The following is a 17516-nucleotide window of genomic DNA, read 5'->3' as shown; positions in this document are numbered from 1 at the left end:
TCAGACCACATGCTAGATTTGATCTTTTGCACACAGCACATGTGCTGTATAGTGTGGCTGTGAACTGGCGCCATGGTTTGATCATTTCTTTGTAAGGATTGATTTTAGAGTGATCCTTCACCCCTGCAGGGTTGAAGAACGTATTTATGCTCACCCATGGAGAGTTATGGATTCTGGTGGTTTCCAAGATGCTTTGCAGTATTTATCTGAACCTGCTGGCAGTTTCCTTGATAAACTGACTGAGATTTGGAATAAAGGTCTTCAGCAAGCAATTGATTGGATTGCCCCTGGCCACCTTGGGTTTTGTGGCTCTTTGGTATAATGAGAGCCTAACGGACCTTAAGAGGTTGCTTAGATAGCTAGAGAGAAATTGGTGATGAACCCGGGACAACACACTACAAGAGCCGGCAGTGAAAGCCTATGAGATGGCAGTGAAAGCAGCGAAAAGTGATTGACACTTCCATTGTGTCTGTTAGTTTGCAACCAAATTCAATTATTTAGACTGGTTTGACTGCTGACTACCTCCTCCAAGAGTCTCAAATGTGATATTGATTCGGTTTTTGACTGCAATTCATTTGTGACCCTTTTTGCAGATAAAGTCTCTAAGCTCTGCCTGGAGTTGGCTGTCAGACTTGATAGCAGCAGTGGGATGAGGGCTCTGTTTGTACCAGCTGGCACCTTTTTGGATTCCTTTAGCCAGTTTCACCCTTGCAGTTGTTGACAGGATCCTGGCAGCTACCAAGCTGACTACGTGCTCCTTGGGTTCCTGCTCCTTGTGAAAACCATGCTGCGAAGTGGTAACAGAACTTATGGGACAAAACATTAATTTATTTTGCAGGGCTGTTTTCCTAGCTTCCTTAAGGAGGCTAAGTTAGACCTTAATTATAGAAACCCTCCTTAGATAAAAAGGAGCTGGCTAATTAGCATCCTGTGTCTAATCTACCTTTTCTAAAAAAGGTAATTTGGTGAGCAGGAGCTGAAAAGCTTCAGGTCTTCCTGGACGAGACGTCGGCCCTTGACCTTTTTCAATCAAGCTTCAGGTCTGGCTATGGGACCAAGATGGCTCTGGTTGCACTGGTTGATGATCTTCATTTACATCTAGATAAAAGGTGTGCCGGCCCTGTTGATCCTTCTGGATCTATTAGCTGCCTTCAATACATTTGACCATTTGGTCCTGATCAACTGCCTTGCCTCTCTGGGGTGACGGGCACTGCCCTCAGATGGTTCTCCTTGTTCCTCCATGGATGCTCTCAGAGGGTTGCTATCAGGAAGGCGAGATCTTCCTGATGTGACCTGAATTGTGGAATCCCACAGGATTTGATCCTCTCTCTGTTATTTAACACATATGTGCACCCTTTTGCCAAGGTTGTCAGGAGGTTTGGAGTTGGGTGCCATCAATATACTGATGACACGCAGCTCTTCCTCCTGCTGGGTAAGCAGCTAGCAGCAGGGCTCTCGGCACTATCCCAGTGCCTAGATGAAATAGTCGCGTGGTTAACGAGTCAGCTGCCTAAAGTTGAATCCATTCAAGACGGAGGTCATAGGGCTGGGAAAGACTGAGACGCTAGCTGAAGCTCCCAAGACTTGATGGTGTCCAGCTGACAGCTGTGGACTCTGTAAAAAACCTTGGGTGTGGTTGGGCTTGGCGTGATCGTTGACTAGACAAGTGTCTATCGTAGGGCGGTAAGCATTTTTTCACCTACACCAGGTTTGCCAGATGGCTGCCTATTTGCCTGGGTCAGACCTTGCCACATTGGTCCATGAAGGGTCACCTCCAGAGTGTACTACTGCAATTCGCTTTATGTCATCCTCTCAGGGTCTCCTGTGGGTGCCTGGCCCCCGGTACGGTTCACTTAGCAGTTACCAGGGGAGGGGCTTTTTCACTGATGACCCGTACCCTGTGGAATGTACTCTCTGATGATTCCCATGGTCTGTGGGACTTGCTTAGTTTCTGCAGGGCTTGTAAGACCAAATTGTTCAGGTTGGCCTTTGGAGATTAACCAGCTACTGGGCTGGTTTGATAGTAGCGCTGAGTCATATATTTTGATCATTTGATCTTGTTGGCTTTTAACTTACTTATTATGATGTTATTTTAAGTGTTCTAAGTCACCACAAGAGCCCCAGGGTGAGCAGCAACTAATATAAACACGACTGATGACATGTGCTTGCTGACCAGTGGATCCTGAGCTGGAAAAGGTTGAAGGCCACTCCCCAAGACCATTATTTTTCCTTGGAGTGACCTCACACATTAAAACAAGGTTTGCTGGCCTTCCAGAAGAAAGTCATATCAGCATTACCATTTATCTAGCATCTTCCATAAAACCTTATACTGTCCCTGTAACTTTAATCCCTTACTATGAATCCTGAAGTATCAGTACTCCTGTACTTTAATCATCAACATAACTTTCAGGTATGTAAGCTCGGGAAAAAAGTGATATACATGTTAAAGGTGTGACAATTATGCCTACTTTAGAAACCAAGAGCACACTGGAATACCTATTCTTCTTCATCATCAACAACAACAACAACAACAAAATCAACAACAAAATCTCAGATGAATATTTTATTGCCGAACAGAATTGGATGCATCACACAAATTAACTGTCATAAATTTAAACATCTAGCCTACCTTATCCCTATGGCCTGAATCAGGTTATACTGAGTATTCTAATAAAATTAGACAAGGTGTGTGTTAAAACTTTGCACAATAGATGTTTAGTCTGTGATTCCAAAAGTCAACCCCAAAAAACTTTGTAAAACTTCTGAAAGAATTTCCAAATTTAGGGTCTGGCAATTCCCGGGGTGGGGGAGAGTGCCATGGTTTTGGATAGGTAAGAAAGTATACTCTTGGAGGCCTGATGTGATATACAAACTAAATAAGAATATTCTTATTGGAGCTAAAAAAAATTCAGTGGGACATCAAGGACTGACGCCATTTCAGATTTCATGAACTAGAACCAGCTTGAGCTCTGGCTCAGGCAGCTCATTCAAAGGTATGATGTATTCAGGTCTGAATCAAAATATAAAAGGGGCCAGTGTTTTACCACAACTGAAGCTTACACAGAGCATGCCACTTCACAACCTGCAGCTGTAGGTGAAACAACGAATCAGGGTTGCACATCTGAGAAAACTGGTTGAGACTTAATGTCAGCAACAACCAAAGTTCCTCCGAGGGCCTGCCAACTACCATTATTTCTTTCATGCCCCAATTCAGTAGCTCACTGGCACATTTGGGTATAGAATAGCAGTAAAATGAGAGTGTAGGAAAGATTGAAAGCAGAGATGCAAATTGTGTGTCAACATCATACTGGTGGCACCAATCTCTACTTGACCTTTTTAAACAGTCAATGCATTGTTTATCAGATGTGCAAACTGGAGGGGGATGTGTATATGTGACACAACACTGCAAATCAATGTCCTACAGCAATAAGGAATTGTACAGTAACTCATTTTTGCACCTGCATAAGAATGCACAGGATCACTTTAAGGGTAGTTCTGTAAATCCTTCCAGCCAAGTTATGAATACATTAAAAAGAGCAAAACCTCTGAAAGAGCTAATATGATCAATGTAGCACATGCGTCCCCTATAACACTTCTCACCTCAGAAACATCAAAATAACAAGAGAAGTTTATTGCGGGGAGGGGGGAGAATCAGACAGGAAGATCTCTTTTTAGGAAAGAGAAAGTTACAACTGTTTCAAAAATACAGACCTGAAATCAAGGCAATAATTGATTGGAGAATCAATATCACAATGCATTTCCAAGCCACTATGAAACATCAAAGTTGCATCATTTCTGGGAGCCAGGTATTCGGAACAGTTCAATGACAGAGACCATGAAGCCACAAGTGAGCTCCAGGAGTCAGACAAATCATTTTATTATTTCAGCACCATCCCAAGAAGTGCCTGAGTTGCTGTATCTTGGAATACACCCTGTTCTGATTTGAAGAGTTCAAGTAAAAAGTAGTCCATCATTTTCTTGGACTGTTCATATATTTAGTGCAAACAGGTCAGCAACCTGAAATGCACTGTTTCTAATATTCTAACACCGATAGTAGTATCTACTAACCCCACCTACAGGGGAAACTTGCCAAAACAAAAATGTTGAGGAAGAGACTTTTCAAATTCTGTATTAATGAAGATACATAATAGATTGTAGAACAAATCACTAATGCAGATCACTCTTGGTTGCCTCCTCAAAGACTGCAACTGCTTTAATACATTTTGTAACTATTAACTAAGACTCTCTTCCAATTAAAGACAATTACAGTTTCTTGCTGTTGAGATCTATCTAATAATTTACCAATTAAAACATCAACCAACTAATCTACCAAAAATCAATTAAAGGTATCAACACTATATTTATTGTTCTTGTATAATATGTAAATACTTGTGCACATTTTATCTGTATTAAGATATTTTCATGCATTTGTATCACCAAAATTGAGGTGTAGAATTTAAAAGCTTGGATTAAAATATAAGCAAGAGGATGTTTATAAACAAGCTAAAATATTTATCTGATTTAGGCATTATTTTTAGTTCTTCCTACAGTTTTGATATTTTCTTGTCTAGATTGCTTTTTTAAAGCAAAAGAATCAGCACACTGCAATTCACAAGCCTAGTGGTAGGGAGGGAATCCCACCCTCAAAATCTCTCCCCAATTTTACTATTAAAATATTTTGCGCCCTCCACCCACCCTTTCTTGCAGTAAACAGGGACTCAATGTCCCACCCATTCTGGAGAATTTCGTTCTTTTCAGGCAGATTTCTTGAGTTTTTCTCTTCTGGTTGATTTACAAAGTCATCGTTTTCTAAAAACCTGTGAATTCCCCTGAGTAGGCAGGCACTCCCCCTAGTCCTGTTGTGTGGCTTTTGTAAGCGATATGGAGCCCAGCCACTTTACTATGAGAACAACTGTGTTTGTCAATGGACTTACTAATTACTGTTTGAATAAAATTCAACCATGAGATCTCCTACTCTTATTGTAGAATGTATTTCAATTGTTACTGGAATTTCTAAATACTCCTTATTCTCTCTAGTAATTCTTGGTATGCTTTAATAGTACAAAAATGTATCTGGCTCCTTTGTAATCAGATATATAGGGTGATTAATGTATTTAACACACTTCAGCTATACCTTGTTTTAACGTTTATATATACACTCCACTGGATTACTTGTCAGTTTTCTTTTTACATACACTGAACATTCAATTGGAGCATTTGATCAGGTCATTTGTTTTAGTAGATTAGAGCTCTACCCATTTGGAGATAGTGGAAAACGTTGTTATACTGGGTGACTTCACCTACCCTCACATTGACTGGAAAAGTGTGTGCTCAAGTCATGCAGTAGCAATGAGGTTTCTAGAAATCTTAAAACTGTGCACTGGAGCAGCAGCAGGTCATGAAGCTGACTAGACGTGTTATGACTTCAAACTTAGTTCTGAGCAGGGCTCTAGACCTCTGTGAGATGTAGATGTTGTACCAATCGGAACGGAGACCACAATGCTATCAAGTTCAGGATTCATCTCCAAAGTCCCAATCAAATTTGATTTCAAAAGAGGGAACTTTACTAGTCAGAAGGAAAGTAAAAGAGAGAATTAAGAGTCAAATCCCTTCAGGATGCCTGCACACCACTGAAATTTACGCTAATAGGGGCCCAGATAGAACTCAGAGGCACCTTCTGAAGTTGACTGGCAACAGGTTCAAGATAGATTCTTCTTCACCTGATGAGTAATTAAATTGTGAAATTCACTGCCACTGGATATAGTTATGGATACACACACAGGGAATTAGATTTATGAGGGACAAGAAGCAGCGACCCGCAATACTCACATGGGGGGGGAGAGCTCCACACAGAGGAGGAAGCCGCTGCAGGCAAGCCTTCTCCCCCTCCCATGCCTGGCCCCGACAGCAAGGGCCGTGTGGCTCCGAGCTGCTGGGCCCCGCCAAACCTCCATTGCCCCCCCCATGGCAACGAGGCCTGAGCTCGGCCCAGCTGGCACACCCAGCTCTCCCCCGCCCACGCGGTGGCGGCAGCAAAGGGCTAAGCAGCTCACAGTCGCCAGCCCGCCAAGCCTTTGACCCTCCCCCAGCGGCTGCGAGGCAGTTCTCAGAGTGTTCCCTGCCCATGTGCAGGGAATGCTCTTTTACTTTGGGGGGGATTTAAGTATCCCCCCCTATATTTTTTTTCAACTTTTCAGGTTTTTCTGCACATCTGGGGATTGCCCCAAATGTACAGGAAAATCTCTTTGCTCCTTAGGTGCCCCCAATGTGCGGATTTAGATATCCGTACGCAGGGGGCGCCTTGGCTATTACTATATAGATGGGCCCATCACAGCTTCTAGCCATGGTAGGTAAAGGGAACTTGAATGTATAGAGGCAGCAAATGTCTGAATATCAATACTGGGAGGCAGCAGAAGGGAAAGTCTTGGCCTCTATTCCTGTTCACTGGTCCAACAGGGCAACTGTATTGGTCACTGTGTGAAGCAGAATGCTAGTGCAGATGGACCACTGGTTTCATCCAGCACGGCTCTCTGTCCTTGTTTATATTGTTTCAAAACTTTTGATTTCTTGAATTAATTGCTAACAGTCCCAGATAAGTCAATTTTAATAGCATGATCATGAACAATGCTACTCCAGTATCACAAGCTGTATACTTTCTCTGGGGTGCAATACAGTATTAGAAAAAGAATTTAAAATAATCCCTTCAGATCACCTACTTTCATTTTTCAGTGATTATTTAGAAACACACCAAGAAAAGGTAGAGTTGTGGGCTTATCAAAAGTATGCAAGTGTACACAGAACACAGAACTGTATATTTAGGGATTAAAAAAAACACAAAATAAGGGGGAAAGTACAAAATGGGAGGGGACTACAAAATGAGGCCTTCCTAGCCACTTGATATCCCTCCCTCTTGCCTTTCCTCTTCATATTCCCTTTAGTTAGAATCTCAGAAAGTTCAAACAATATGGAGGACAAAGGGCTACCACCAATCTACATGTGTCCCCTATGCACTTTCCCAACAATCAGAAAAAATAAACACAAAGCTAGTGTTTCCCCACCTCGGCTCCAATTCATTCACTACCACCTGCAGGGCAGCAGGAAGTATGCAACACATTTCTTTTTCTAACCATTATGGGTGAACAGATTGGGGAAAGGGCTACACAGACCAGCAACAACTACACGCTTAAACAAACCAACATTTTCTTCAGTGAAGAGCAAAAGGAAGCCGTTGCACTAGTTTTCCAGACACCAGACACTGGCTGCATTCAGATCTCACAAACCAAACCATTTGGTAAATTCTGTTTGTTGCTGTATTCACGTGCTCCTTTCCCTCCACCTCTTACACGTAGTACACTGTTGAAGATTCCCTCCTTTTGGAAAGGCTTGAACAAAAACTCCAATTCGCCAAAACATCCATATGCAGGAAGTTATTTCCTCCTCACAACCCAGGATTGTAAACTTGGATTCAACTGCTGCCTAGTGTCACAGTTTGCAGGGAGGACGCCAACGTCCATCTACCCAGGTGCCCTGATTCAGATGTTATCGCAAATTTGAGTTTGATTCAAGGCTCCCAAAACTAGAAAGGTTTCAGCAGTGCTTCATGCACAATGGAAGGAGGGAGGCAGCATGTGAGTCAGCAACAAGTGGAGGTCAGAACCACCATGAACAGACGTTTGATGCAGCTACTTTGTTCTTTTTCTACTTTTCCGTTTTTCTATATTCAGAACCGGACAACTGATACTACAAAAGATACACATTCAACTTTCTTGTTCCAATGTCGTACTCTTTCATACACTGAGGTCTTCTACACAGTATGTGTAGGGGAGCCATAGGAGAGCCAGCTTGGTGTAGTGGTTAAAAGCAACGGACTTTACTCTGGAGAAACAGGTTTGATTCTCCACTCTTCCACATGAAGCTAGCTGGGTGACCTTGGGTCAGTCACAGTTCTCTCAGAGGTCTCTCAGCCCCACCTACCTCACAGGGTGTCTGTTGTGGGGAGGGGAACGGAAAGGAGTTTGTAAGACGCTCTGAAACACCTTTGGGTAGTGAAGGGCAGGGTATAAATCCAACCTCTTCTTCTCTTCTTCTTCTCCTTCTTCATGACTAGTCTAAACAGTAAAGACTACATCATCAGCATTCTCAGTGGCCATTCCCACTTTATGGGGTTCTCTACCTGAAGAGGTGCTCCCTCCCCACTGATATTTTGCAAACAGCACAGAGCAGTTTTATCTGCTAGTTTCACTGACAAATAATTCTGGAGAGTGTTGTTTTAGAACTCTTATCTGCTGTCTTATTGTAAAAATAAAATTAATGAAGCATACAGGTCTTGGAGAAGCTGGGTAGAATTTTTTTAAAATAAAAAATGACTATTACAAGAAACATATAATGTTTCTCATGCGACTTATCAGGGCATGTTAAGTATGATATACATTAAAGCATGTACAAGACCTTTTCTTTGGCTTCATGCTATACTTACTCCTCAAATGAATTCAGTTTTCCAGTTCTAAATCAATTCTGTATATATCAGAGTTTAACCTCTTGCCAACCACACGCTAGGATTGGTTGGATGCATCAACAAAATGTTCTGACTTGACTATGTGACTATCTAGTAATATGTGACTATCTGTTAAAAAGTCATTCTTCTGAGCGTTCCATCATGGACCAAGAAATTGTGGACGGGAGAATGAAGGATGAGCATAGCATACTTCTGCTCATTTTTTATATGGCTGCTGTGTTATTTTACCTGATGTATGTGGCTTATTTTCTATTTTTACATTTTTCTTAGGGTCTTGCCACCATGTAATCCTTTAAAGCAGTGCACTAATATTTTAAAGCAATCAATAAATCAAATGTTAAAATGGGCCACAAAGGTGACAACGCTGTTCGGTGTTTTATTCTTCCTTCTTAAGCTGAAACAGTACAGAAACCTTGCTCTGCAGATAGATGACCTACCACGATGCATAAGAGGTTCCACTGCAGAAATTTCACCAATATTCTCATGCTTACCAGACACTTAAGAATTCTGTATTTATTTGAAAGCGGAAACAAGCCCTTTTTTTCTCAAATTAGAGGCTTATCAACACTGTGGTGACTGAGCAGTGAATGACTACAATGGCCACTAATCAGTGCAGAACGATTAAGCAAGCAGGTTTTTCAGTTGACATTCTAAATGGTCCAAATCTTAGTAGTGATCAATATAGCAGCCTTGGCACAGAATTTGCTCTTGCATTGAATCTCAATTTTTTTAAAGCAGAGAATACAGAGACCCGATATTAGCATATTTTATTAGATTCCTGAGATAATGCTCCAAGCAAACACTATGTAAGCCCACAGTAAACACTATTAAAATCTAGGCATGCAAGTGGCTAAATCCAGAGAAATGCTTCCCAACACATCTTTCCCACCTCCTGTAGTTCCCAACATCACCCAGTAAAGTGCTGAAGGCTGAGAGACTCACAGAAACAGGGCAGGAGGCAGAACATCGGACTGCAGCTCCATGATAAACCCATGGAAATGCAAAACACCCTGTGGCATAAGCCAAAGTGCTGTCCACTCAAATAAGAACTTCTTGGGATCAAACTCAGTATTTCTTGAGAAAAAAAGTTCTGTGAACTATGTTCGAGAGCCCACACTTCTCACAGGAAAAAAACACTTACTAAAAATGCTCCTGCATTATCTGATGTATTTCCATTTTAGTTCCATTAATCTTATTGTCCTCTGGGAAGGACCGAGGGAAAGTCTATGTTCTGCACAGCACCTAGCATACTTCTGGCAACAATGCACATGCAGCAATTATGCATGCTTTGTCACTTCTGGCTCAGTTCATCTCACTTCCCACCTAGTGTTATCTGTTGTTTAATACATAGCTTTACTCAATTACATTCACTGGTCTTAGAACAGGTTCTAAAACCAAAATAATAATAAATTCTTTGATACATGATCACCCATGTATATTGCAGCTGTAATTGAAGAACTGGGGAAAGTCTTCTAGAAGACTTAAGAGGCAGGTGCAACACACAATCCACCTGCCACATATGGCAGTCCAATAACAATTCAGTATGCCTCTTAGCTTTAAAGACTGCCTTTACCGAAATGCTAACAAGAGTCTCTAAAACTAACGCTGGTACTTAGAATTTTGCAAAAATACCTAACATTTGCCTTGATTTACAATCAACAGTGTCAATGAAGGAAATGAATACACTGTTTGACTAGTGCTGCAGATACAGTAAGAAGTGGCAGAAAACGGCTCACAGTTAAGAAATCAAATAGGCAATTTTCCACAAAGGTAATCAAATGTAAAATGCCACCAGCCATGTATTTCTCCGAAGCAAAGCATTTAAATGATCGAATACATTCTAAAGATAGTGACTAGTATTTGTTTTTGTTAAATGTGACAAAATGGTTTGACAGTGCAAGGAGTTTCAAGCACAATTTGTGATGCTGTATAAGGTATTTAAGGAGCTGCAGTGGCTCAAGTGGTTAAGGCGCTGAACTGCAGGCTGTGGAAGGTCGGTATTTCAGCAGGTCGAGACCCGAGTATGCTGCATGACGGAGTGAGCTCCCGTCTCTAGTTCCAGCTCCTGCCAACCTAGCAGTTCGAAAGCAAGAAATTGCAAGTAGATAAATAGGTACCGCTTCGGTGGGAAGGTAACAGCGTTCCGTGCGCCTTGGTGTTTAGTCATGCCAGCCACTTGACCACGGAAACGTCTTCGGACAGCGCTGGCTCTTTGGCTTTGAAACGGAGATAAGCACTGCAACCCTAGAGTCAGATTCGACTGGCTTTCGAGCAAGGGAACCTTTACCTTTACTTTATAAGGTATTTATGTGTTTTTGTTTATGTGTGAGTGTGGGGGGTAGCCACTGAAAGAAAAGAGATAAAACTGCTGCTCTACTATGTCATGAGCCTGAGCAGTGATTTGGATCTTTGCCAATGTGTTTTAAAGCTTACTGTGATGGCCTAAAACAGACTGCACAACAATTCTAAGCCCTTCCCATGCCCTACAGATGTAACATAGCATTTATTTTTTTTAAAAGCTGTATACTAACCTTTGGGGAGACTCAAAAGTGCAGGAGGGGTCTCTTGAGGGGTTCTGTCAGGTTCCTGGGGAGGTACAACCATGGCAAGTGCATGCATTGGTACACGTGGAACCTGCAAAGTCAACTCAGAGGAAAAATTCTTGTCAGGAAGTTTAAGGATCACAAGTTTGTCCAATGTGTTTAGAACACTCTTACCCCATCTCAAAAACACACTCTGCATTAAAAACATGCTCAAATGTATCTTCACTAGCTCTAAGACCAAAGCAAATTTCCTATAAAAATGTTATGAAATATTTTAAGAAGACATTCTGAATTAAGCCTTTTAAAAATCTATCACATGCAGAATGACACTACACATACTCTTTAAGCAACATGATACTTCAGCTAAAGGAATAATGAATATTACAGGAGATGTGTCCAAGTCTCACCCTAACCCTAACTATGACATTATCTCCGTACTGTATCAAACGTATGAAGGTTGAGCTGCTACAAGTACAGAAATATAGTACCTGACTAACTAAACACCAGAGGCTTATATGGAGCTCTGTTTACTTCCTGCAGGCTACAATTCTGCTTTCACTATTTTCCGTAAGCAGACAACAGTGGACTGAATTTCACTCAACTTACTTTCTATTCACATTTTTCATATTTCAACATGCAAAAATTAAAAAAAAAAAGTTTTGCATTGTTATAGTTAAAAAGCTTTGCGGCTCACCTGAGACTGATCCTGAGATGGCGGTGTGAGCTGAGACATGTCTGTGGTTGGGACTGACAGAACGTTGTTTGGGTAATCCAGTAAATAGGAAACAACATTTGTATGCCCACCCTTTGCAGCTTCAATAAGCATTGTAGAGCCATCCTGGAACACAAAATTGAGCAGGACAAAAATGAAGCATTTGTGGTTTTGTGCAAACTGCAAAGCAGAGGTCTGAAATTTTACTATGAGGTCAAGCTCAGTAGCTGGGGCAGGTTTTGGCTGTACACCAATCAAAAATACACACACAGTAATCTCAAACTGAAATGACACAGAATACCTTAAGACGATGAGTGGGGTCTGCACCATGAGCTAGAAGTAGCTCGACGACAGCAAGATGGCCCCCAGCACATGCCAGCGATACAACTGTGTGGTCATTATTAGCTGTAGCCCGGTTAACATTGGCACCTATCAAGAGAAAATATAGTTGAGGGGAACATCCATATGAGTTTTTAGTTTCCAAATCCTAATTTTAAAGGCAGACAGTAACTCTGGTGGATAAACAACTGACAACCGCTTATACTTGCCATATCATGTTACTGAAATATTTTTTACTAATAGTTGATGTGTTGGAACAGAAATCAAGACAACAGATTTTGTGCAGCAAAAGCTTCCACTGATGGAAGGGGGGAGGGAATTTCTGGCCATTCTCCTTTAGCAGCAGACCTCCAACCCTCTATGTTGTTTTTGGGGGACCTCATTCACATGAGTCACATGAAGCTGCCTTAGACTGAATCAGACCTTTTGATCCATCAAGGTCAGTGTTGTCTACTCAGGCCAGCAACAGCTCTCCAGGGTCTCAGGTGGAGGTAATTCACATCACCTGGTCATTTAAACAGGAGTTGCTGGGGACTGAACCTGCCAAGCAGATGCTCTAACACTGAGCCACAGTCCCTCCCCATCTCTCAGCAGAATCATTTCAGGGGGGGATTTAGGGCTGCTACAAGAAGGTGAAGACAAGGGAGTCCTGCTCTGGTAGAAATCCCTATAGTCAAAACAGATTTGGGTGTGATTCAACTCAGTATTCTACAATGGGACTACTGTAGTCCAGTGACTAACAGAATGAATTGTGAGTCCCTGTTACATGGCTCAACCACAAATTTTAGAGTGAGCTTCTGCCTCTTAGCCTCCCATCCATCTTCTGTATTAAAGAAATTAACAATGGAGGATCTCTCTCTTGGTCAGTCTCTGCCAGTTCAGACCCCATCAACGTGTATTTATAGTTAGGATTTTTGGCTCCAATGTGCATCACTTTGCACTTGGCCACACTGAACCCCATTTGCCACGTTGACGCCCACTCGCCCATCCTCGACAGATCCCCTTTGGAGTGCCTCACAATCCTCCCTGGTTCTCACCACCCTGAACAACTTCGTGTCATCTGCAAATTTAGCCACAGTAGTACAAAACAAAGCAGCACTTTGCCTTCCGAGTGTATTGGGATGCAAGCCCTGAGATAGAGACCATCATGCACAAAGTGAAGGCCCTCTTTCACTCTGGTGGCACCAACCATGGAACTCCTCTCCTACAACATCAATAGCGAAAGGCTTTCAACCTGGTCTCATAGAACAATAGTGGAATGCTCCTAGAATCAGGGTTATGTGAAGGGCTCCATTAATACACTTATCCTTGCCTTCATGCTGTAACATGCACTATGCAGGACTGGACTGGCCTTGAATAAAATCTAGAAACTTCAGAAGGTAGACAATGCCATACAACAAGATTTTTGCATGGCATTAGTTGGCAAGATCATATTATATCAACATTAAAAACAATCCATATGTATCTGGGCCAAGGTCAACTTACAAAGTCCGAAATGGTCCTGCTCTTATCTATCCCAGGGAGTACATTTGGAAGGCTGTGGCCATCATGTCATGCTCATGGGCCTTCTAGGGATAGTTGGTTGGCCACTGTGTTACACAGGATGCTGGATGTTCTCTTATCAGTGTCTATTCCTGTATTAACCTCCCCATGATACAAGATGTTGCAGAGTGTTTAGATGTCAACTAGACAGCTTTCAATAGTCACTGTTATCTAACTTCATAACTGATGGTTAGCTCTGTAAAAGTTGGGAGTGTAAAGGTGATCACATAGACTTCTGTCATGTCTGGTGTAGCTGTTCACTAGATTCAAACCATGGACGTTGTACTTAACAGATGTTAGCCATCATGCTGAAATTTGGGTTTCCTTTTTCCAGTAATTTTACTTTTGATTTATTTAGAGAATTTCAAATAACTGTTAAGCTGCTGCCAAGACAGCTTCACTTCCAGCTATTACAGAATGGCTGCTGAAACTACTAGATGTTGTATAAGTTAATGAACGGGCAAATAAAATATCATTTGATCATGCTTTATCTGTCTGATCTTGACTGAATATGGGACTCCTGGTTTCCGCGCTGAATTCCCTATTACAGCAGCTTTTGTAATTATGTACTAGTTTTGAAAAAGCTAAGATTAAACACTTAGAAATGCAAGTTGCCATACAGTAAAACAGATTCTTTATGCATAATGCTCCTGATAGCCATGTATTCAGCTAACACTACTAACCTTTGCTAATAAGAAATTGCACAGTGCATAGATGACCCGCTCTTGCAGCCTTCATTAGTGGTGTCCTTCCACCTTCAGATTCATGCTCCTATTTAGAAACATTACAAAGAAACTGTAATTCACATAGGGAAACACATGATCTGACTAACCACCTACATGGTGTTCTGCTGCTAAAGCAAGGAACTTCAGGACATGTGCGATGTTAATACCAGAAGGTAGTACTAACCCCATCCCAAGCCCTGCAGCAACAGCCTTAGAGCTACCACAGAGATTCCTCTTCTGATCTGATGTGTCAGTGCCATGACAGGGCACTTATATGCACAGCACCAGTTAGTGTACAGAGAATGGAATCTTACTCAGATGTGTATGTAGTACCCCCAAAGGCTGCTTTGGGACCCAACAGAACCTGCAAGACAGTGCAACCATGCCAATGGCATTAAGAACAGCCCTGCTCCATGCCCTAGGTAGGCAGCTGACACAGTTCTTACTTGTTTTCAGGGGGAAAGGCTGTTAAGTTAAAATACTTTAAAGAGATTGAAGTCTTACTAAATCTGCACCAGCTTGAAGCAGAACATCTGCAACATCAGTATGTCCATTTTCACAGGCGTAAGTCAAAGCAGTGTCTCCTGTTGCAGTTGTAGCATGAACATTAGCTCCTGTTGATGAGTAATGAATTATTCTCATAATGTATTCAAACTTGCTCACCAAACATCATTTAGTGAGTGTCGGTATGACAGACTTCAACACAGAAGGTATGAATTAGAAGTCTTGTATAAACTATAAAGCTCGTGAGGATCCAGAAACCTATTACAGCTAGTTTTTTTAAAAAACAGCAGATTGCCTTATTATATATCAAATTGCTCCTGTCATTTTTTCAGTTTCAAACATCTTTTAAAACTGGGTCACTCTTCAGGACATAAAGAGCCAAAATACACCTGGAAACATATGAGACAGTCACAGTGCTTGGATTCTGGTATCATGTAGTTAGTTAGTGCAAGTCACCATCATTCCCATTCTGTAAATGGCAGTATTAATTAACAGTGTCAGGGATTTTGCAAGGTTTCATCAAATAAGCATTTCTGAGCACTAACACCGGTATGGAAGTTACTGCCCAGACTCCCCATAGTTCCAGAACTGTAACATGAGCGGTCTGGGACCAACGTGCACCCTGGGGAGAGCATTACGCACTTCACAGAATAACTTGCTGGTGATCCCCAGCCCTAGAGAGATCCTTGATCAGGCCAGTGCTTTTTCGGCCCTGGCCACAACCTGGTGGGACTCTCTGTCAAATAACATAAGGGCCCTGCAGGATCTTATGCAAATCTACAGGGGCCTGTAAGGCAGAGATGTTCCGCCAGGCATTTGGTTGAGGACAGCAAGGGTTAATATCATGGCTGGCATCCTACCTACCTACCTGGACCCTTCTTCTATATAGAACTTATTTCCCCCTGAACATGTGAAGCGCTCACATGCCAGATCTGGTAGGAAGCTACAAAATGTTGCCACCTGCTTTTAATTATAGTATGCTATTGGACTGGTTTTTATGTCTTTTATGGTTTTAGAACTTTTGTACATCACTTAGAGCCCCACAATTTGTAGGGACAGGTGATTAATAAATGGAAATAAATTTGCTTGTACTGTAACAGGAGTTGTTCTCTAATTCTTGACAGCTGGGAAACAGGTGAAATGCCAAAAAAGATGTGCACCCAAAGCTATCAACCTATTACCAGATTTTCTAATACAAATGCCTAAATGTGATAGAACTATGCAAGAAGCACAGTGGAGAGATCACTGACCTAATCAAACCCAAACTGTTATTTTCATACTACAAGACAAGCAACTTCATATCACTGGCTATGAAACGACCATCAAGGATGCTTATAATGTTACATTAACAAGGGCTACAGAAAGTCTCTCAATAATACTTTTGTCATCCTCTCTGTAAATCTGACAGGTATTTGTAGAGGCTTTACCACCATTTTGGGAGAAAAGCAGACAGACATTGTACCTGCTGCCACCCACAAACTAAAGAGGCCTTGAGGATTATTACTTGCCCCACCTGCTGTAAACCATACATCTTCTGTGACCATCCTAATTGCTAATAAACATACCTGCGGCCAGTAAGTATTTCACCAGCTCTAAGTGGCCCTCCTGTGCTGCTTCCATCAAAGGTGTAGAACAACCAAGTTCTATGTCGGCTCCTGCTTTAATGAGGAAGTCAGCTACTTCTGAAAAACCTCCACAGCACGCCAAAGTTAGAGCAGTCTCTTGTGTCTCTTCAGTCTGTGCATTGATATTAGCACCTGTGAACCAAACGATGAAAAGATTACATAAAATTACTAGCATCCCTATAGCCTTCGCATTCAGCTTTACTAGGAGTTACACTTTACTGATGTGGAATACATTTTTCTTGAAATCTGGGTAACTGTTGCCAATATAAGGGTTAACGGAATTAGCTGTACTATTTTGCTAGCGAAGTTAATACTATAATCATATTTATTTATTTCTATACCACCTTTCCCCACGTAGTGGAAAATAAAGAGTGCTTGTACACAGGAATAGCAATTAACGCTATATAAAACCAAGAAGGTAAAGGTTTCCCTTGCTCGAAAGCCAGTCGAATCCAACTCTAGGGGCGGTGCTCATCTCCGTTTCCAAGTCAAAGAGCCAGCGCTGTCCAAAGACTTCTATCCCCCCCATTCTTAATAATCTACCAACTGCAGAGCTACTCAACCCAAAGTTGGCAACACACCTTCTTTTAAACTGTCAGCTTTTCAGACCCCCATCATCTCTCTTGTGCCCGGATTCCAGCTTCAGTTTGTTCTCTCTTAAAACCTGACCACAACACTTGAGCAACAGTCTAGGACAGACACAGTTACTTCTGGAGACTAATTTAATAAAACAGAGGGCTTAGGCATCATTCAGCATGTTGATGACACCAAAACCAAAGTTACGAATGGTCAAACTGAGTGTCCTAATGACATGAGGAAAGAATAGAACTCTGAAGCACTCTATGACAGGGGTGGCCAAACTGTGGCTCGGGAGCCACATACGGCTCTTTCATACATATTGTGCAGCTCCCAACAGGGTGGCTGGGGAAGCGAAGGGGAGGCATGCCTCCCCAATCAGTCTTCCTTTCCCCAGCCAGTGTTCCCCTCCCTGGGTAGGCTTGAGTTGGGGGG

At 42.0% G+C, this 17516-nt stretch overlaps 1 protein-coding gene across 1 annotated transcript in view; it reads right to left on the bottom strand.

Annotated features, from left to right (window-relative positions):
- Positions 1–17516, bottom strand: part of LOC107119731 (ankyrin repeat and KH domain-containing protein 1-like) — a 118775-nt gene that overhangs the window by 49495 nt on the left and 51764 nt on the right. The window contains exons 10-15 of the mRNA XM_015422313.1: positions 16446–16637; positions 14881–14990; positions 14335–14422; positions 12072–12199; positions 11753–11896; positions 11047–11149 (exon numbers count right to left, since the gene is read on the bottom strand). Coding sequence (XP_015277799.1) covers positions 11047–11149; positions 11753–11896; positions 12072–12199; positions 14335–14422; positions 14881–14990; positions 16446–16637 — 765 coding nt within the window. The remainder of the gene's footprint in view (positions 1–11046; positions 11150–11752; positions 11897–12071; positions 12200–14334; positions 14423–14880; positions 14991–16445; positions 16638–17516) is intronic.

This window comes from Gekko japonicus, unplaced genomic scaffold (genome assembly GCF_001447785.1).
Source record: "Gekko japonicus isolate JY-2015 unplaced genomic scaffold, Gekko_japonicus_V1.1 scaffold738, whole genome shotgun sequence".
Lineage (NCBI taxonomy): Eukaryota > Metazoa > Chordata > Lepidosauria > Squamata > Gekkonidae > Gekko > Gekko japonicus.
The sequence above is the reverse complement of the archived record's forward strand: the minus strand, read 5'-3'. Positions and strand labels throughout refer to the sequence as shown.